Source organism: Pseudonaja textilis, chromosome 17, assembly GCF_049901715.1.
Source record: "Pseudonaja textilis isolate UNSWEBS1 chromosome 17, rPseTex1.2, whole genome shotgun sequence".
In the NCBI taxonomy this organism is placed as follows: domain Eukaryota; kingdom Metazoa; phylum Chordata; class Lepidosauria; order Squamata; family Elapidae; genus Pseudonaja; species Pseudonaja textilis.
In genome coordinates this window covers 1866473-1884705 of record NC_142006.1, presented here as the reverse complement: position 1 = coordinate 1884705, position 18233 = coordinate 1866473, and the positions used below count along the sequence as shown (strand labels likewise).

Genomic DNA, 18233 nt, shown 5'->3' with positions numbered 1-18233 from the left:
TTCTAAAAGAGACTTGAATTGAAAAGAGCTCTGGATAAACAAAGAAGGAAGTCAGATGTGACTGCAGACTTCATAAACTAGAGAAGGGGAATTAGGGAGTGCTGGGAGGTGCAAAAACGGGACTGGGGGTTGCTGATAAAAGCTTTCAAAAAGGGACAGTGATAGTACTAAGTAAACATTGATTAGCATTTATCCCAATACCAAAGAAAGGTGATACTAAAGACTGTTCCAACCACTGAATCACAGACTTGGTACCACCCATGAGAAAAATTCTCCAGGAAATAATCTAGCGACATTTCAGCCCAACTGTCAATCAGGAAACTGCTTCATGTACAAGCAGGATTTTAGAAAGGAATACCAATCTACGCTGGATGATGATAAAAGCCAAAAGGAATGCCAAAAAGACCTTGGTGTGCGTTTCATTGACTAAATCAGAGGTCTCCAAACTTGGCAACTTTAAGACTTGTGGACTTCAACTCCCAGAATTCTCTGGCTGGAGAATTCTGGGAGTTGAAGTCCACAAGTTGCCAAGTTTGGGGACCCCTGGACTAGACAATTGATTGTGTAGATCAGTGTTTCTCAACCTTTGCCTGTTTTAAGACGGGTGGACTTCAACTCCCAGAATTGCCCAGCCAGCCATGACGATGGCGATGATTTAGCGTGGTTTTACTTGCAAAGTTGCTTTGGTAGGAAATGAGTTTACGGTCTGGTCCAAAGTTTTTAATTTCTGGAGGGAGTCAGTATATCGACAAGAAGCAAGTCAGAAATGTTATAAATAAATCCTAAGAGGAAACTAATTCAGTCTAGCAGAGGCAGGGAAGTCTGCCTTTTGAAATTTGCAGACCACAATCTTAGGATAAGGCATTTATGGCTGCCTCTCTCGCCCTAGAATTAAACTGTCAACTGCTCCAGTTAAATATTATTTGCTGGGTGCAATTTGGGCTTTGCACTTTGTGGCGGGCTGATTACTCAACGCCAGATGGGAAGGGAACAATGGACGTTTCTGAGAGAGGGGGGGCGGCTGGCATTGTGGGAAGAGGGTCCCCCTAATTACTGACTCGGAAGAGAGGGAACCGACAGGTTGCCTCCCATTTGGGAGGGAAGTATGGAGGAGGAAAATGATCCTTCTGCGTCAAGATTCTTGGAAGAAAAATCTCTGCTCTGCACAGGATTGCACAAAACTACAAAGTGAGCCGAAATCCTCCCTCGAACCAGCATGAGTGAACTAGCATAGTTAAGTTGCATTAACAGAGGGATTCAATCAAGATCAAGTGAGGTACTACTATATAAAGCCTTAGTAAGGCTACCCCTAGAATACCACATCCAGTTTTGGTCACCACACCATAAAAAAGAGGTTGAGACTCTAGAAAGAGGGCAGAGAAGAGCAACCAGGATGATGAGGGGACTGGAGGCTCAAACATACGATGAACAGTTGCAGGAACTGGGCTTGGCTAGTCTAGTAAAGAGAAGGACCAGGGGAGACATGATAGCGGTGTTCCAATATTTTAGGGGCTGCCACAGAAAGGAGGAGGGGGTCAAGCTATTCTCCAAGGCACCTGTAGGCCAGGCAAGGAACAATGGATGGAAACTGGATAAGGAGAGATTCAACCTGGAAATAAGGAGGAATTGCCTGACAGGGAGAGCAATCAAGCCATGGAACAGAAGTTGCCTGAGGAAGTTGTGGGAGCTTCATCACTGGAGGCTTTCAAGAAGAGACTGGATTGCCACTTGTCAGAAATGGTGTAGGGTCTCCTGCTTGGGTGGTGGGTTGGACCAGATGACCTACAAGGTCCCTTCCAACTCTGCTAATCTGTTATCCTAAACAAGGGACCAATCAGCTTGCAAGATTTTATCCCCACTTCAAATGGGGTGGGTTGATCTATTGTATTCAGCTAGGACACCCTGGGGTCCTAGTTGTTCCCAGGGATGCTTCTTCATGTTCCGTGTTGCCTCCTGTACCATCATGCCCAGTTCCGTTTTTCCTGAAAATTGCAAGGAATCCGGTAACAGCTTTTCCAGCTAATAAATTTGGTGTAAATCCCTAAGCCTTTGTGACTGTTTGCCTTTAAATGAAATAGTTGGAAATTTAGGGAAAAATAAGATGGGGTAGGGTAAATCAGACCAGACCAGACCAGAAAACAATATTGGAGAAGATAATCATAATATAGTTGGAAGGGACCTTGGAGGTCTTCTAGTCCAACCCAGTACAGGGTCTCCTGCTTGAGCAGGGGGTTGGACTAGATAACCTCCAAGGTCCCTTCCAACTCTGCTACTCTGTTTTATTAAACTTCTTTGGTGCAAAAAAAGGTGTGTTTTGTGTTGTGCTCTCTCCTTTGCTTGACCTTTCCTAAATTAGAAAGCCTGCTTGGCACCCTTACGTGTCATGTAATGGATCTGTTAACTGGATCATTAATCGTTGGAAGCTCAGTTTTATCGTCCCCTCTTCAGCCTTATGCACAGAACTGTTCCGCACAAGTCCTGCCCTCCTTTGACTTTGTTTTAAAAATAAGTTCTTTGAAATCATTTTTAAAATGTGCTTCCAGCTAAGAGCGGAACAGACTGCTTCAGCAGAAGTTGGATTCTCAACAGTTGAATAGTTGTCTCAACTGAGGAGGGAGGTCCATGATGGATTCCTGCTCAGGTCAGAGAACTGGAGAAGGCATTTCTCAACTTTTTGTGGACTTCAACTCCCAGAATTCCCAACCAGCATGCTGACTGAAGAGTTCTGGTAGTTGAAGTCCATGCAACTCTTAGAAGTGGCCAAGAGTCACGAAACACTGGGTAAGATACCTTCCAAGATACCTTCCAAGATACCTTCCAACCAGTGGTGGGATTCAATTTATTTTACTACCGGTTCTGTGGACATGGCTGGGTGGGTGTGGCTTGGTGGGCATGGCATGGGCAGGCGGGTGGGCATGGCTTGGTGGGCGTGGCATGGCTGGGTGGGTGTGGCTTGGTGGGCATGGCAGGGGAAGCATCAGGATTCTGGCAGTTACTCCAATTAAATCATGAACTGAGTCTGCATCTGGGAGGGAGATGAATAGAAAACAGCGTTCAACTGCCCTCTAGGGAACTTCCTATTCAAGGTCATGCCTTTCGGACTACAGGGCCACCCAGCGGTGTTCATGCAGTTAATAAATGAAGTGCTGCACGAACATCTTTATAAGGGGGTTCTTGTCTACTTAGATGACATTCTCATCTACACTGAGGCGATGGACAACCACATACCCCTAGTCTGCCAGGTACTGGAAAAACTTCTAGCAACAAACCTGTATATGTCAAGCTGTCAAAATGCAAACTTCACCATGCACAATTGGACTACCTAGGTACCAAGTCTCCAATGAGAACATAGAGATGGACCCAGCCAAAGTACAAGCCGTTCTGTGCTGGCAGCCTCCTTGTACCCTCAGACAGCTACAAAGCTTCTTGGGGTTCACAAACTTCTACCAACAATTCATCCCTTCCTTCATGAGGATTGCCAAACCATGCTGGACGTCCTAAAGACAGGGAGTCCAGGAATGAAACCCGCCCAGGACAACCCCTACAGTGGGGCCTAACCTGCCAAAAAGCATTTGGAACACTGAAAGAACTGTTTGCAAAAGAACCAGTACTGAAGCATCCTGACCCCAAACAACCCTTCGTCATTCAAGCAGATGCCAGGGATGTGGCAGTGGGAGCAGTGTTACTCCAAACAAACAACCAATATGTTTTATGAGTTGACAAGAAGGATACTGCAAAATCCCCCTTCCCTCCCCACTCCTCTAACCTGCTTTCCAGCTCTGTTCTCCTGTGCAGGGCAACCAAAGGAGACCCAGATGATCAGCTGGGACTCAATGGGAGGCAGAGAAGAGATGCGGTTGGCGGGGCCAGTCAGAGGCGGGATTGGCTGGTTCTCTGAACTACTCAACATTTCCGCTACCAGTTCATTGGTCAGAGCCTGCTGAATACCACCTCTGCTTCCAACCTTACATTTAACTGCTTTAGAATTAGAATAACAGAGTTGGAAGGGACCTTGGAGGTCTTCTAGTCCAACCTCCTGCTTTGGCAGGAAACCCTATAACCATTTCAGACAAACGGTGATCAAATCTCTTCTTTAAAACTTCCGGTGTTGGAGCATTCACAACTTCTGGAAGCAAATTGTTCCACTGATTAATCGTTTTAACTGTCAGGACATTTCTCCTTAGTTCTAAGTTGCTTCTCCCCTTTATAAATTTTAATTTATAAAAATTAAATGCCCAGCAGGCACCGCATGGGTATTTTTAGAAAATAAAAAGGATGGGTTGGCTCACAAGGCTCTTTCAGGAAGAACAAAAGGCATTGGAAATTCACTTTTTCAAGCTACTGTATAAAAGCAGGCGTCCGTTTTTTTAATCAAATGATCGTGGTTAGTTGCTCTTTTGCAGATTGGGGACCCCACTGGCGAAGTGACAGCATGTACAAGCATTGAACAGCTGCGATCCGCGTTGGGCTCGGAGCAGAGCGGTGTGGGGCCTGATGCCTCGGTTTCTGCTGGATATGAAATCCAAGGTAAGTTGTGTTCTTCCAGGATCTCTTCTTTTTGTCCTTCCAATGTGTTCTCTGCCTTCTCTTGGTCTGGCAAACAGCAAAACTGGCCAAGGAAACCAGTTGGGGAAAGCTTGTCAGTGGACTGGCTAAGGATGTTCAGAGCCATGTAAAAAGCAGATTATTTTGCCTTTGTTCATGAGATTATTCTGTCCTCCGGTAGACAGTTGGCCTCCTTCTAGGGGGCAAAGCAGATTTTTAAAAATGCAAATTGCATTTGGTGTTGTGGCCCGCCGGCGGCTGATGGAGCTGGCAGCAGAGTCAAACAGTAGTGTTGTGGTTCACCAGCAGCCTGTGCAGATGGCAGCGGAATCGGACAGTGGGGAAGAACGGGGATCAGTCAGGGAGTCTGAAGAGGACTCAGACGAGGGTCCTGTGTCCGGTGCAGGGATGGGGCCAGGACCATCTGGAAGTGGGGTGCTAACTTTGGAGCTTCCGGAATCTGGCAGCAGCAAGGCAGAGGAACAAGGGGAGCCTGTTCCCAGTGCACGTGTGCACAGAGCTGCTAGAAGGCAAGAGCAGCTGAGACAAAAGGGGTGACTCAAGAATAAGGCTTGGAGGTGATTGTCCCTCCCCTAAGGCATAAAAGTCAGGCCAAGATGATGAAACCTTTGCAGGAAGCAAAGTCGTTTGTTCTGTTCAGATTAATCCTTGAAGCTCTGTGTGGACTTTGTACTTTGGTTGGTTTTTTTATAATACATTTAGCACTCTAGCTGTTGGCAGAAGTTCAAAGAAAAGAAAGGTGAGTGCTTATCTTGAGGGACTGTTTGGGACTCATTACCGGTTGGGAATGAACATAATTCCCAGCATTGAAATAAAACAAGATTTGTTTTAACTAAGCATGTGTTTAATTACAGTCTTGGGAAGCCTTGGTCAGAACAAGTAGTGAGGAGGTTGGGGCGGAACCTGGGCCAGTCCTGGAGGCTGAGAAAGGCTCAGACGAGGGCTCTGCATCAGAGGCAGAGATGGGGCCAGGGCAGGCTGGCAGTCATCAGCTGCCTTCAGGCTCGGACAGCAGTGAAGCGGTTCCCAGCCTGTGCATGAGCAGGGCGACCAGAAGACAAGAACAATTGAGAAAGCAGGTTCGACTCAGGAGTAAGGCCATACCATACATTTGGGGCTCAGTTGTGCTCTACTTGGATAAACTTAAGATTCTGCAATGGCTGGAACCCCAAATGGATGAAGGAGGTTGATCCATCCTTTTAACAAGCCAGCCTCTTTTCTCCTGAATCTCTCGAGCACTAAATCCTGATCTCTTTCTCTCTCTCTGTAATTACAGGAGAAAGTTGTCAGGAACAAAAACTGCAGCTTCAGTAAGTGTTGCTGTTGTTCTTTCAAAGGTTTAATGGGGCCATAATAGCCTCGCACATCAGCACATCATCATTCTCAAGGTCATATTTACCTCACTGTGGAGGACCAAATGAATTGAAAAGGGGAAAAAAAACTGTGTGTATGGAATAAAACAGGCACATGGCTGTTTGGGCAATCGAGATAACAACATCCACCCCCCAAAAAACCCTTTGATTTTTTTTTTAAGTGGAGAAGAGACTTTTTAACAGGTTAACAGAATGACAGAGCTAGAAGGGGCCTTGTAGGTCATCTAGTCCAACCACCACCACCACCACTGCCCCAGTAGGAGACCCTACACCATTTCCTCCAGTCTCTTCTTGAAAGCCTCCAGGGATGAAGCTCCCACACCTTTTTTTATTTAAATTGTTTTTATTTATTTTTTATTTATTTTGTCGAGCAATTATAACATAACAGGTAGAAGTATAAACATAGTTATGGATACATGAAATGGATACATGTACGAATAATAAAAGAGAAACAATAGGACAGGGACGGTAGGCACGATTGGTGCATTTATGCATGCCCCCTACAGACCTCTTAGGAAAGGAGTGAGGTCAATAGTAGACAGTCTAAGGTTAAAGTTTTTGGGGTTTGGGGAAGAAACCACAGAGTCAGGTAGAGTATTCCAGACATTGACCACCCTGTTGCTGAAGTCGTATTTCCTGCAATCAAGTTTGGTGCAGTTTACGTTAAGTAAATTGTATGCTCTTGTATTGTTATGGTCCTTCCGAAGGCAACTTCTGTTCCATAGATTGATTGTTCTCCCTGTCAGAAAATTCCTCCTTATTTCCAGGTTGAATCTTTCCTTAATCTGTTTCCATCCATTATTCCTTCTCTGGCCTTTGGGTGCTTTGGAAAATAGCTTGACCTCTTCCTCCTCTCTGTGGTAGCCCTCAAATATTGGAAGGCTGCTCTCCTGTCTCCCCTGGTCCTTTTCTTCCCTAGACTAGCCAGGCCCAGTTCCTGCAACCGTTCATCGTCTGTTTCAGCCCCTAATCATCCTGGTTGCTCTTCTCTGTACTTTTTCTAGAGTCTCCACATCTTTTTTTTTCTCCTTCTGGAAGATTGATTTGTACCTGTGGTGATTGTATAAATTCCAACATGTTGAGGCAGAAAAGGACAAGATCCGTGTGTTTGTCTTGTCTGATTGCTCTTTATATTTTTAAAGAACAGGGACAGGATAACACCTGGGGGAACCCTATCCTTTCTTTGCAGGTATCCAGTTGTTTGAGAGTGTGGCTGTGTTCCTTTGGTTGATACTGTTGTGCGCTCATGTTGACTGTATGTTGGGTGCTCACAATCACCTCACTTTTTCAGCTCTTTACAGTATCCTAGTTGTGTGACCCTGTTTGACCGTTTTGCTGAAAACTGGCATTTGCTTCCAGCTGTTGGCAAAACTGGCCCATAAAAAAACATTGGTTCACTGAACAACAGTGAAGTTTGCTTTAAGCAAGCGTCACACAAAAAGGTTGTGAAATTGGGTCAGTCATGTGGGTTATGACCATCCCAGCTTTCAACCCTGATGGACAATCTGGTCATAAGTCACCTGTACGTACAATTCTAATCCAGCTTCTCTCTCAAAGATTTCATTCTAATTCTCTTTTTTTAAATCGATTTTTAAATTGAAAGCTTTATACAGAGCATAAAAAGTAATATAAACTAATAAGAAAAGACAGACAGGAAAGGAAAAAGAAAGGGAAAAGTGCAGGAAGGAAGAATAAAAAGCAATAGCAATAGCACTTAGATTTATATACCGCTTTATAGTGCTTTGCAGCCCCTCTCTAAGTGGTTTACAGAGTCAGCATATTTCCCCAACAATTTGGATCCTCATTTTACTCACATTGGAAGGACGGAAGGCTGAGTCAACCTTGAGCCTGGTGAGATTTGAACTGCTGGCAGTGGGCAGAATTAACCTGCAATGCTGTATTCTGACCATTGAGCCATCACGATAGATAGATGATAGATAGATTAGATTAGATTATAGGTATAGGTATAGGTATAGGTATAGGTATAGGTATAGATAGCAGTAGCATTTAGACTTATATACTGCTTCACAATGCTTTACAGCCCTCTCAAAGCGGTTCATTGATTGCCTCCAACAATCTGGGTCCTCATTTTACCGACCTCGGAAGGACGGAAGGCTGAGTCAACCTTGAGCCTGATGAGATTTGATCTACCAAATGACAGGCAGCTGGCAGTCAGCAGAAGGAGCCTGCAGTACTTCACTCTCACCACTGCGCCACCGAAGCTCTTAATAGAAAGAAGAATGTTCCGTTTTCCTTTTCAGCAAATACAAAGTTATTTCCTTACTCCATGGTTCCAAAAGAAAGGGCTCTTTTCTATTATCCAAGTTTTTTATTCCCCTCTAACTTCAAAACCCCAAATCATAATTCCCTTCTTTTTATAACCAATTCTTTCTAACCATCGAACTCCTAAACCACAAAATCATTTTTCTTTTTGACCCCAAAAAGTCCAAAGTTGGGGAGGGGTTTTCACCCAAGTCCTGGACAAGTTGCCCCTCCCCTGGTAGGACTCTGAAATGGAGCCGCTTTATCTGTGTTGCCACCCAAGGCCCCCGTCTGCAGAGGGCTGGCTCTGAACTGACTCAACAGCCAACCTTTATCTGGCTTGTTTGCATACTCCAAGGTGACCAAGGCCAGCAAACCGTGTGCCATGGAGAGCTCCGGAGCATGAATGCCTTTCCTTCTACGGTTCCTTTTCTTTTTTTCTTTTGACTAAAACAATATCAACCGTCAACACTTCTCTCGCGATTCAGCCCTTGATGGCGGGGGAAATTTAGCGTAAGTAGTCTTCTGCCCTTCCCTTTCTCTCGACAAGTTTTGAACCTTGCTAAAAATGGGCGCATCCCGCACCTTCGTTTGTAAAACGCTGTCGAGTCAAAAGCTGGCAAAAATTTTGCAGCACCCAAACGGGGGTGGGTGGATGATGTTGGTGATGATGCCTAGATACCTTGTGGTTCCTCCACAAGAGTCTTTTGTTCCTTAAAACGCATGTTTGCTCTGTACTCTAAACTGCCATTGTAATTGCAGTCAGGTTGGCGCTGCTGTTTGGCTGTTCAAGCCACCCAATAGGTTTGTAACAGCAAATCCTATGCAGGTTGAAAGGCCCTCTGGAGGCCGTTCAGACCATGCCATCTGTCAGAAATGGTGTAGGCGAACCTATGCCACACGTGCCAGAAGTGGCACACACAGCCATTTCCCCCGGGGCACGAGAGCTTGCCCGGAAGAGCCGCACTGTGCATGAGTGCGCACTGCCGTGCCTGACAGCTGATTGCCGGGTATCTGGTGCGCATGCATAGTGTGTGTGTGTGCGCGGGAGACACACGTGCATGCGCAGATGGATGGCGCAAGGGGTGATCCCGCACGCAGGTGCGGGGCAAGGGGATCATGTGTGCATGTGCTGGCACGTGGCGCATGGAGGGGTGATCGCAGGCGCAGATGCATGGTAAGTGGCAGGGGAATCGCAGGTGCGAAGCCCGCAAGGGGATTGCGCGCACATGGAGAGGGGTGGGTGGGTGAGGCCAGCACGCATTGCCTTCTGGGTGCTGGCACTCGAGTACGCACGCACGAGTGCGCGCGCAATTATTGGCACAGGAGCCAAAAACGGTTTGCCTCCACTGGTGTAGGGTCTCTCGCTTGGGCAGGGAGTTGGACTAGATGACCTACAAGGTCCTTCTTCCCTGGTCCTTCTCTTCCCCAGACTAGCCAGGCCCGGTTCCTGCAGCCGTTCTTCATATGTTTTAGTCTCCAGTCCCCTAATCCTCTTGGTTGCTCTTCTCTGCACTCTTTCCAGAGTCTCAACCTCTTTTGCGCTGGCGAGAACAGAAATGTGCAATGTGTATTTTAGGGTGGCAGCTCTGCAGAAGGCGTTTTTCCCATTTTCTCAACTCTTGAGTCTGCAGCCCAGTCTCTCTTCTCTTGGCCTGACCTTCTGGGTGCCAGTCTCGGGGGGAGGCCATTTACCGGGAGACAGCCGTTTCAGCAAAGAATTTAGCTGTGGGCTCCTTCTTGACAGCAAGACCGGCTCCTTCTCTTCTTCTCCACTTCCCTGACGAAGAAGGGCGCGTCTGAAGTGCTTTAATTACGGTTGTTCAGCTTCTCCAAGAGGCTGTCCGACATAATTGCCGCTTAGCTTAGAATCGGCTGGGATTTGTTGCCTCGTCTCTGTGTTTAATCTTTCATTTCTTTCGAGAAGCTTCTCCAGAAAGAAGTTCAAAAGTTGTGCAGAACATAGGAGGAAGGTGTGGTGTCTTCCGTCCATGTAAAAGCGGGGCGGGGTGGGGGGGGAGAGATATGCAATTCCAGATGCAGGCTCTCCCACTTGCACATCTGGAGGGGTCAGACCTAAGGACTGTGCCCATAAGTTTGGAGATCTGGGTGGAGGAAGGTGGAGACTTTTTGTATCCCAGCTCATAGCACCTGCTTTATATTAGGGGGCGGGCAAGCACTCGAGCCAGCAATTATAGGACCAAATAAGATTTCCAGATAATGGTGTGTACACATTTACTTTACCATTTTTCTTTCTTTCTTTCTTTCTTTCTTTCTTTCTTTCTTTCTTTCTTTCTTTCTTTCTTTCTTTTTTCTTTCTCTCACACACTCACCCTCTCCCCCCTCTTCTTTCTTTCTTTCTTTCTTTCTTTCTTTCTTTCTTTCTTTCTTTCTTTCTTTCTTTCTCTCTCTCACTCACTCCCTCTCTTTCTTTCTCTCACTCACTCCCTTTCTCCTTCTTTCTTTCTTTCTTTCTTTCTTCTTTCTTTCTTTCTTTCTTTCTTTCTTTCTTTCTTTCTTTCTTTTTCTTTCTCTCTCACTCCCTCTCCTTTCTTTCTCTCTCTCCCTCCCTCCCTCTTTTTCTTTCTCTCTATTTATTTATTTATTTATTTATTTCCTTCCTTCCTTCCTTCCTTCCTTCCTCACTCACTCACTCTTGAAAAAATAGCAGCCATCTCTCGTTGATGGTTATCCTGGTTATCCTGCCCACTGTAGTGGCTTTACTTATTACATTTCTTGGACTCATTGATTAAAATTCAGTTTATAAATGAGTTGGACTAGATCAGTGTTTCTCAAACTAGACTTGAACTGAAACACTCAGCCGCAGGGTTTCCTGAACTTGGCAATGTATGCACGCTGGGGAGTTCTGGAAGTCAAGTCCATGCATCTTATAGTTGCCAAGTTTGAGAAACTAGATGGTATAGATGATCTCTGGAGTCCCTTTCAGTTCTAAAACTCTAGAGAAAGGACACTGATGCAAAAAGAGCATCCTGGTGGTTAATTAATTCAATAAAGTGATTTTTTTAAAAAAAATCTTTAAATTTGTATTGTTTTTACTTTGCAAAAAACTTGAATATTTTTTCTTAAAAAAACAACCAGTAAATAATTGCATTATCATTTTCACCATTGCCATTTCAGGGGTTCCAAACAGCAGATTTGAAACCTGGGTTAATAAGTCACAATGGTGACACTCACTTTGCTCTCTCCAAACCATCTCGATCTGCATTATGGTTTTAAGCAGGGGTGGGCTTCAAAAAAATTTAACAAGTGGTTCTCTGCCTGGTTGCTGGGTGAGCGTGGACATGGTGGGCGTGGCCTATTCGGCCTCCTGCACCACGGTGTGGGGGGGGGGAGTTTTTCCCCCCTCCCCGGACTCCGGAGGCTTTTTTTTCAGCCTCCAGGAGGGCGAAAATGGCCTCCCTGCACTCCGGAAGCCAAAAACGGGCCTATTTCTGGCCTTCCTGAACTTCTGGGAGGCCTGTTTTTTGCTTCCCCAAGCCTCTGTGCGCACCTTGCCCTTACCTGCATGCAAAATGGTCCGTGTGGGGACTCCTGAAAGGATGGATGGGCCAGGAGTCAGCCAGGAGTGAGATTTGGGGGTTCTGTAAACTGCACAGAATCTTAGCTAGGGGACCCTCCTGAACCCTTGCGAACCCCCTTCAGCCCACCCCTGGTTTTAAGAGGAATCTCTGGTTCAAAGGGGGTCTCCAAAGCTGGCTGAGGAACTCTGGGAGTTGAAGTCCACAAGCCTTAAAGTTGCCAAGGTTGGAGACCCCCGACTTAGATGACCCTTCTGGTCTCTTCCAACTCTATCATTCATGGCTGGGTGGGGAATTCTGGGGGTTGAAGTCCACAAGCCTTAAAGTTGCCAAGGTTGGAGACCCCCGACTTAGATGACCCTTCTGGTCTCTTCCAACTCTATCATTCATGGCCAGGTGGGGAATTCTGGGGGTTGAAGTCCACAAGTCTTAAAGTGGCCAAGGTTGGAGACCCCGGCTCTGGTTCACCCCTTAGGGCAGAGGCAGCCATTTGGATTTGCCCAACCACAGTTGACACAATCCTCGTCTATTGTGCGGTGTGAATGCAGTCGAACCCACTCTTGCGTTTTTGTGTAGCTGAAGGTCAACGTCGTATTTTTTTTTTTTTTGGTGCGGGGAGGGGGTACTGTTTGGGAGAAGTGGCATTCCTGAATTGGAATTAATGAGGAAGGGGGAAGAAAAGTGGAGGCAGCTGGCAAGCCGAGCGCCTTTGTGTCAGGAATGAAAGGCTGGTGGCTTTGAGCCAGTGAGCCATAGCTCTTTTCTAAGGGTCCCATCTATGGGCTTCCTACTCAGAATTTAAATGAATGACGAATAATACAAGCATTTCTCTCCCCTCTCTTTTTTTTTTCCCCCCAACAGCAGGAATTCTGGAAGGGTTGGTGAGGTTAGCCCAAAAGTTTGGGGAAAGAAATCCGGGACTTTTACCCCCTATCAAAATTCTCTCACTTGGAAACTTACGTTTCCCCTAACCTGCCCCGGTAACAAAGGACGGATGCCTTTAATCTTCACTCGTGGAGCAAGACTATTTGGCAGAAAAGGGCATTTTGGAAGCGTTTCTTGGGCAAAGCGAAAAGATCAGAGCCAGCTGGGTTTCTACGTCTTTCCAGCTGGGGGCGGAGCGGGGAATGAAAGGAGAGAGATGAAAGAGGGAACCCAAGAAGGCAGTATGAGAAAAGAAAAGAATAGAATTTAGAATAGAATAGAATTTAGAAGAGAAGATAATTTAGAAGAAAAGAAGAGAATTCGGAATAGAATTTAGAATTAGAATAGAACAGAACAGAATAGAGAATGGAATAGAATTTGGAATAGAAGAGAATTTGGAATAGAAGAGAATTCAGAATAGAATTCAGAACAGAATAGAATAACAGAGTTGGAAGGGACCTTGGAGATCTTCTAGTCCAACCCCCTGCTTAGGCAGGAAACCCTACATCATTTCAGACAAATGGTTGTCCAATCTCTTCTTAAAAACTTCCAGTGTTGGAGCACCCACAACTTCTGAGGCAAGGTCATTCCTCTGGTTAATTGTTCTCACCGTCAGGAAATTCCTCCTTAGTTTTAAATTGCTTCTCTCCTTGATTAGTTTTCACCCATTGTTTCTTGTTCTGCCCTCCTGTGCTTTGGAGACCTGTGAAAATAATAATAATAGTAATAATAATAATAATAATAATAATAATAATAATAATAATAATAATAATAATAATAATAATCTATCCACTGCAGGATGAAGGCTTCTTCTGCATGTTCCTAATCAATACAGTCCTGAGCTTTCTTCTACCAACTGGGCCCACCATACTTGCTAATTTCATCAATCCCGCTTGTTTTAAGTCTCTTTCATAGACACTTTTGATCAAGTGTGGTCCATTCTAGGACTGCCTTGGTCCACCTGCCATCAATTCTTCTTGCTACGTGACCAGCCCATTTCTATCTCAATCCTTTTACTCTTCTGATGGCATCGTATACTTTTGTTTATATCAAACCCCCCATTTCTTCTTCCATTGAAGAATGGCAGATACTCGGATCTGACATCTAATCCACATGCAGATCTTTCTGTCTTGTCTCGTGATGTCTCTTTCCACGGCTCTTTGTGTCACTTGTAGTTTTTGTTATCGATTGTGAGGTTACGATCCATGTCTCACCAGCTTATTAGAACAGGTAGCACATATGGATTGAAAACTTTTCAGGCATAGCGGGAGGTTGTTCTTGAAAAATCGAGATCTGTTGGCCAAGGTATATGTATGTAATGGGCTACTGTGTCTAGTTCTTCTCTGGATATAAATTTCTTTCTTCCTTTTGGTTAATTTATTAAATATGAGAAAACAGGCTGTTCAAATACATACCTCTGCAGGATTAGGATTTGAAAACTCTGCAAACAAACCCGAACGACTTTGACATTTCTAAAAATAGGGATGAATCGTTGGACTGTCTACTCTCCTGGCCTAGAACGTTGCAACGCCCTAGATTAGAGACTTCGACAAACCTTAAAAGATAGAGGAAGCATTTAGAAATGCCTCCAAGGATTGCCCCCACCTCCCCAGGTTTTACTTGTTTGCAGTGCCAGTTAGTAAACATGCCAATAACGAACGCGGAGAATAACAGAGCATTAAAGGAGGAGAAATGTTTAAGGTTACCTTTTTCTCTCTCCCTTAGCTACCGAGTCCTGTGTTGTCAGAAGCTGCTGATCTGATGTGGGGAGGAGGAAGGAGGGATAAAACTCATTTTTAATTGAATTTGTGGGATAGCGGTAGCAGAGGGGGAAATAGTACAGAGGTGTAGGCAGTGTCAGCTGCTGTTCGAAATGCACCCAGTATTAACTTTCTGAGCCTGCTAAAGAGGTAACCAGTACTGAAGAAACGACAGGTTTTTTTCTGGTTCAGGTGAGTATGTATCTTGTTACCTCTGATGGAAAGGTGAGCAGAACATTGTTTCTGCTTGCAGGGAAATGAGGTATCCGTTAGGTTTTTGTTTTTAATCTGGCCTGGGTGTGGTGAAGATTTTTCAAGAGGAGATTTGGGTTTTAAGGCTCTGCCTGAATCCTTCTCGTGGCCTCCTGCAGCCTCACACAGGGATAACCTGTTTCCCCTTGGTAACATGATGAGATGGCTCAGCTGGCAAGATGCCTTAACAGGATGAGAGCTGGCTGGGGACAGAAGCGGGAAAAGTAGTTTCGAGTTGTGTTTTAATCTGCTTTTTAAGTTTAAAATCTTTCCAAATTTTTTTTTTACCTTTCCCTCCCTTCTAAAACTGTTAAATCGTCATTTCAAAGAGCAAAGGGTATTCTTTCTGTTTTCCTAAGAGGAAGCTAGAAATTCTGTCAGAATTTCTTGTGGGTAGTAGTACCACAGTTTGGGGCAGTGTTTCTAAACCTCAGCAACTTTCAATGGTATTGAAATATTGCTATCCTGTCTCTGCTTGTCCTTCTTCCCTAGACTAGCCAGGCCCAGTTCCTGCAACCATTCATCATGTGTTTTTTTTCTCCAGTCCCCTAATCATCCTGGTTGCTCTTCTCTGCCCTCTTTCTAGAGCAGGTTTCACCTTGGCACTTTAAGGCTTAGGACTTCAACTCCCAGAATTCCTCAAAGCTGGCTGAGGAATTCTAGGAGTTGAAATCCACAAGTCTTAAAGTTGCCAAGGTTGGAAACCCCTGACTTAGATGACCCTTCTGGTCTCTTCCAACTCTATCATTCATGGCCGGGTGGGGAATTCTGGGAGTTGAAGTCCACAAGTCTTAAAGTGGCCAAGGTTGGAGACCCCTGACTTAGATGACCCTTCTGGTCTCTTCCAACTCTATCATTCATGGCCGGGTGGGGAATTCTGGGAGTTGAAGTCCACAGGTCTTAAAGTGGCCAAGGTTGGAGACCCCTGCTCTAGAGTGTCAACATCTTTTTTATAGTGTGGTGACCAAAACTGGATAGAGTATTCTAGGTGTGGTCTTACAAAGGCTTACTAAGGGTTGGGCTAGAAGACCTCCAAGGTCCCTCCCAGTACTATTCTGGATTCGTTGATTGAAAGAGTAGCATCACATCAAGACTTACCATGCTTGCGCAGTGAAAAAGATGGTTATTCTAGCAGAATCCAGTTTGGTAGCAGGGCCTTGGGGTCTTGTTCTTTTTAAGAAGGATTTTGGCCTTACTGGGGAAAAAAAGGGGAAAAAAAATCCCCCCTTTCTTTTCAGTAAGGTGAAATAATTTGAAAGAATACAATAAATTTTGTAAGTAAAAATGGTGACAGTTCACAAAGATGCAAATAGAAATACACGTTATTTCCATAGCAAGGAAGACAAAACAGGAATGGTTAAATCAATTACTTTATTCAAAGAGGAAAGTATGTTCTTATTTGGATAGCACTTCTGGAATTGGTGCTTGTGAAGAAAATAAAAATGAAACGTTGCCTTTGTTGTTGTTGTTTATAAAGCTTTGGGGTTATAGGAATGGCTATATATTAATGTGTAAAAGGAAAAAGTTGAGGTTAGAGTGTGTTTATCTTGTACTGTGCTAAGAGTTGAAAATCCTTTCCTTCCTTCCTTTCCTTCCTTCCTTCCCTGCCTGCCTCCCTCTCATTCTCAATCCCTTCCTTCCTTCCTTCCTTTCCTCCCTCATTCTCAATCCCTGCCTTCCATTCTCTTTCCTTCCTTCCTTCCTTCCTTCCTTCCTTCCTTCCTTCCTTCCTTCCTTCCTTCCTTCCTTCCTTCCTTCCTTCCTTCCTTCCCTGCCTGCCTCCCTCTCATTCTCTTTTCTTCCTTCCTTCCTTCCTTCCTTCCTTCCTTCCTTCCTTCCTTCCTTCCTTCCTGCCTGCCTCCTCTCATTCTCTTTCTTCCTTCCTTCCTTCCTTCCTTCCTTCCTTCCTTCCTTCCTTCCTTCCTTCCTTCCTTCCTTCCTTCCTTCCTTCCTTTCTTTCTTTCTTTCTTTCTTTCTTTCTTTCTTTCTTTCTTTCTCTTTCTGTTTTGTTCCCTTGTATCTCACACCCTCTTCTCCCTGCTCCCTTTCCCTCCTTTAATTTCCTCTTTTTTTTCCTTCTTTGTATTTTACATAACAAAAATAAAAATGATAAATACTAAAAAAAACAAGAACAGGATTTTGGCAACCTGGAACGGCCTGCCTCCCTTTCCTCAAAACCTCCTTTCCTTGTTCCCTCAGAAACAAGGTGCCCGTTACCAGCTCTGCCAATTAAAAAAAAAAGCAGATTTGTTCGTGGAGTTTCCCCTGCTTGGCACTGATGAATGAAGCTGCCATTCATCTGGGAAGGAAGCGGGCAGTTTCTTGGCACCAGCGGCAGTTTGCATGGCGTGCGGTGCCAGCCAACCAGCCAGCCACCTTCACCCCTTGAACAATCCGTCGGTACGCTGGCAGCTTGCAAACTAACCTGCTTTATTACAAAATAAATCCCTTTGGCCTGCTAGTCCCAGCACAGAAATTTTATACTGAGGTGGCTTTTTTTTTTCCAGAAGGGAATCACAAAGCAGCTGTCAATAAAGATAGCAAAATTCTCACAATTCAGCGGCAGAAACTACGAGTCACGCTTTATTACAGACGAAGGTTTCGTTTCCTGGACCTTATCGAGAGTTGTCTCAAAGGTGGTTGTTTTTTTTCCCGAAAGGGCAGCTGGATTGATTCTTTTTGAGGAAGAAGAAAAATTTCACTTCCTATCCAGGAAGCTTCATCAGTTGAACTGGTGGCGGGAGATATGGAAGGATAAGTTCTGACAGGATGATTGCTGTGTGTGTGTAAATGGAAGGATTGTGTTTCTTTGCAGTCATCTGGTCATTAGCACTCTCTCTGAGAGCTCTTGAGGCTACTTGGGATTTTCAGCTGAACCAGAAACATGATTTCATCCATTCTCCCTCCTGTCAGAAGCTATACATTCAACCCCCACCATATAGCCTCAACTGTCAGTACCTGTCCTTCCAACCATCTTCCCCCACCATCAGTAGAACTGATGAAGCTTCCTGGGTAGGAAGTGAAACATCTTTTTCTTCTTCCTCAAAAAAAAAAAATCAGTCCAGTTGCTTTTAAAGAAAAAAAAACCTTGAGACAACTATGATCTCAAAGTCTGGATGACCGAGGCTCTTCATAGACACTTATCAAGAGATATTGATAAGGCTATTTAATTTCTTTCCTTCTTTCTATTTTTCTCCTTTTCTTTCTTTCTTTCTTTCTTTCTTTCTTTCTTTCTTTCTTTCTTTCTTTCTTTCTCTTTTTTTTCTTTTTCTTTTTTCTTTCTTTCTTTCTTTCTTTCTTTCTTTTTCTTTCTTTCTTTCTTTCTTTCTTTCTTTCTTTCTTTCTTTCTTTCTTTCTGTAGTTCTTGACTTGCAACTGTTTGTTTTGTGACCGTTCAAAGTTACAAGGTCACTGGAAAAAGTGACGTGACCATTTTTCAAAGTCTGGATGACCTGAGATGCTTCATTGACACTTATCAAGAGACATGTCCATTTGTCTGTCTGTCTGTCTGTCTGTCTGTCTATCTAACTATCTATCTATTCATACATACATACATA

At 44.5% G+C, this 18233-nt stretch overlaps 1 protein-coding gene and 1 long non-coding RNA gene across 3 annotated transcripts in view; one reads left to right on the top strand and one right to left on the bottom strand.

The window, feature by feature from the left end:
- Window positions 1-18233, bottom strand: part of LOC148124510 (uncharacterized) — a 104990-nt gene that overhangs the window by 44487 nt on the left and 42270 nt on the right. The window lies entirely within an intron of this gene.
- The window catches only part of GPSM1 (G protein signaling modulator 1), a 77629-nt gene that overhangs the window by 29298 nt on the left and 30098 nt on the right, over window positions 1-18233 (top strand). For both annotated transcript variants that reach the window (XM_026719131.2, XM_026719132.2), the window contains exon 9: window positions 4404-4527. In XM_026719131.2, the coding sequence (XP_026574916.2) occupies window positions 4404-4527 (124 nt within the window). The remainder of the gene's footprint in view (window positions 1-4403; window positions 4528-18233) is intronic.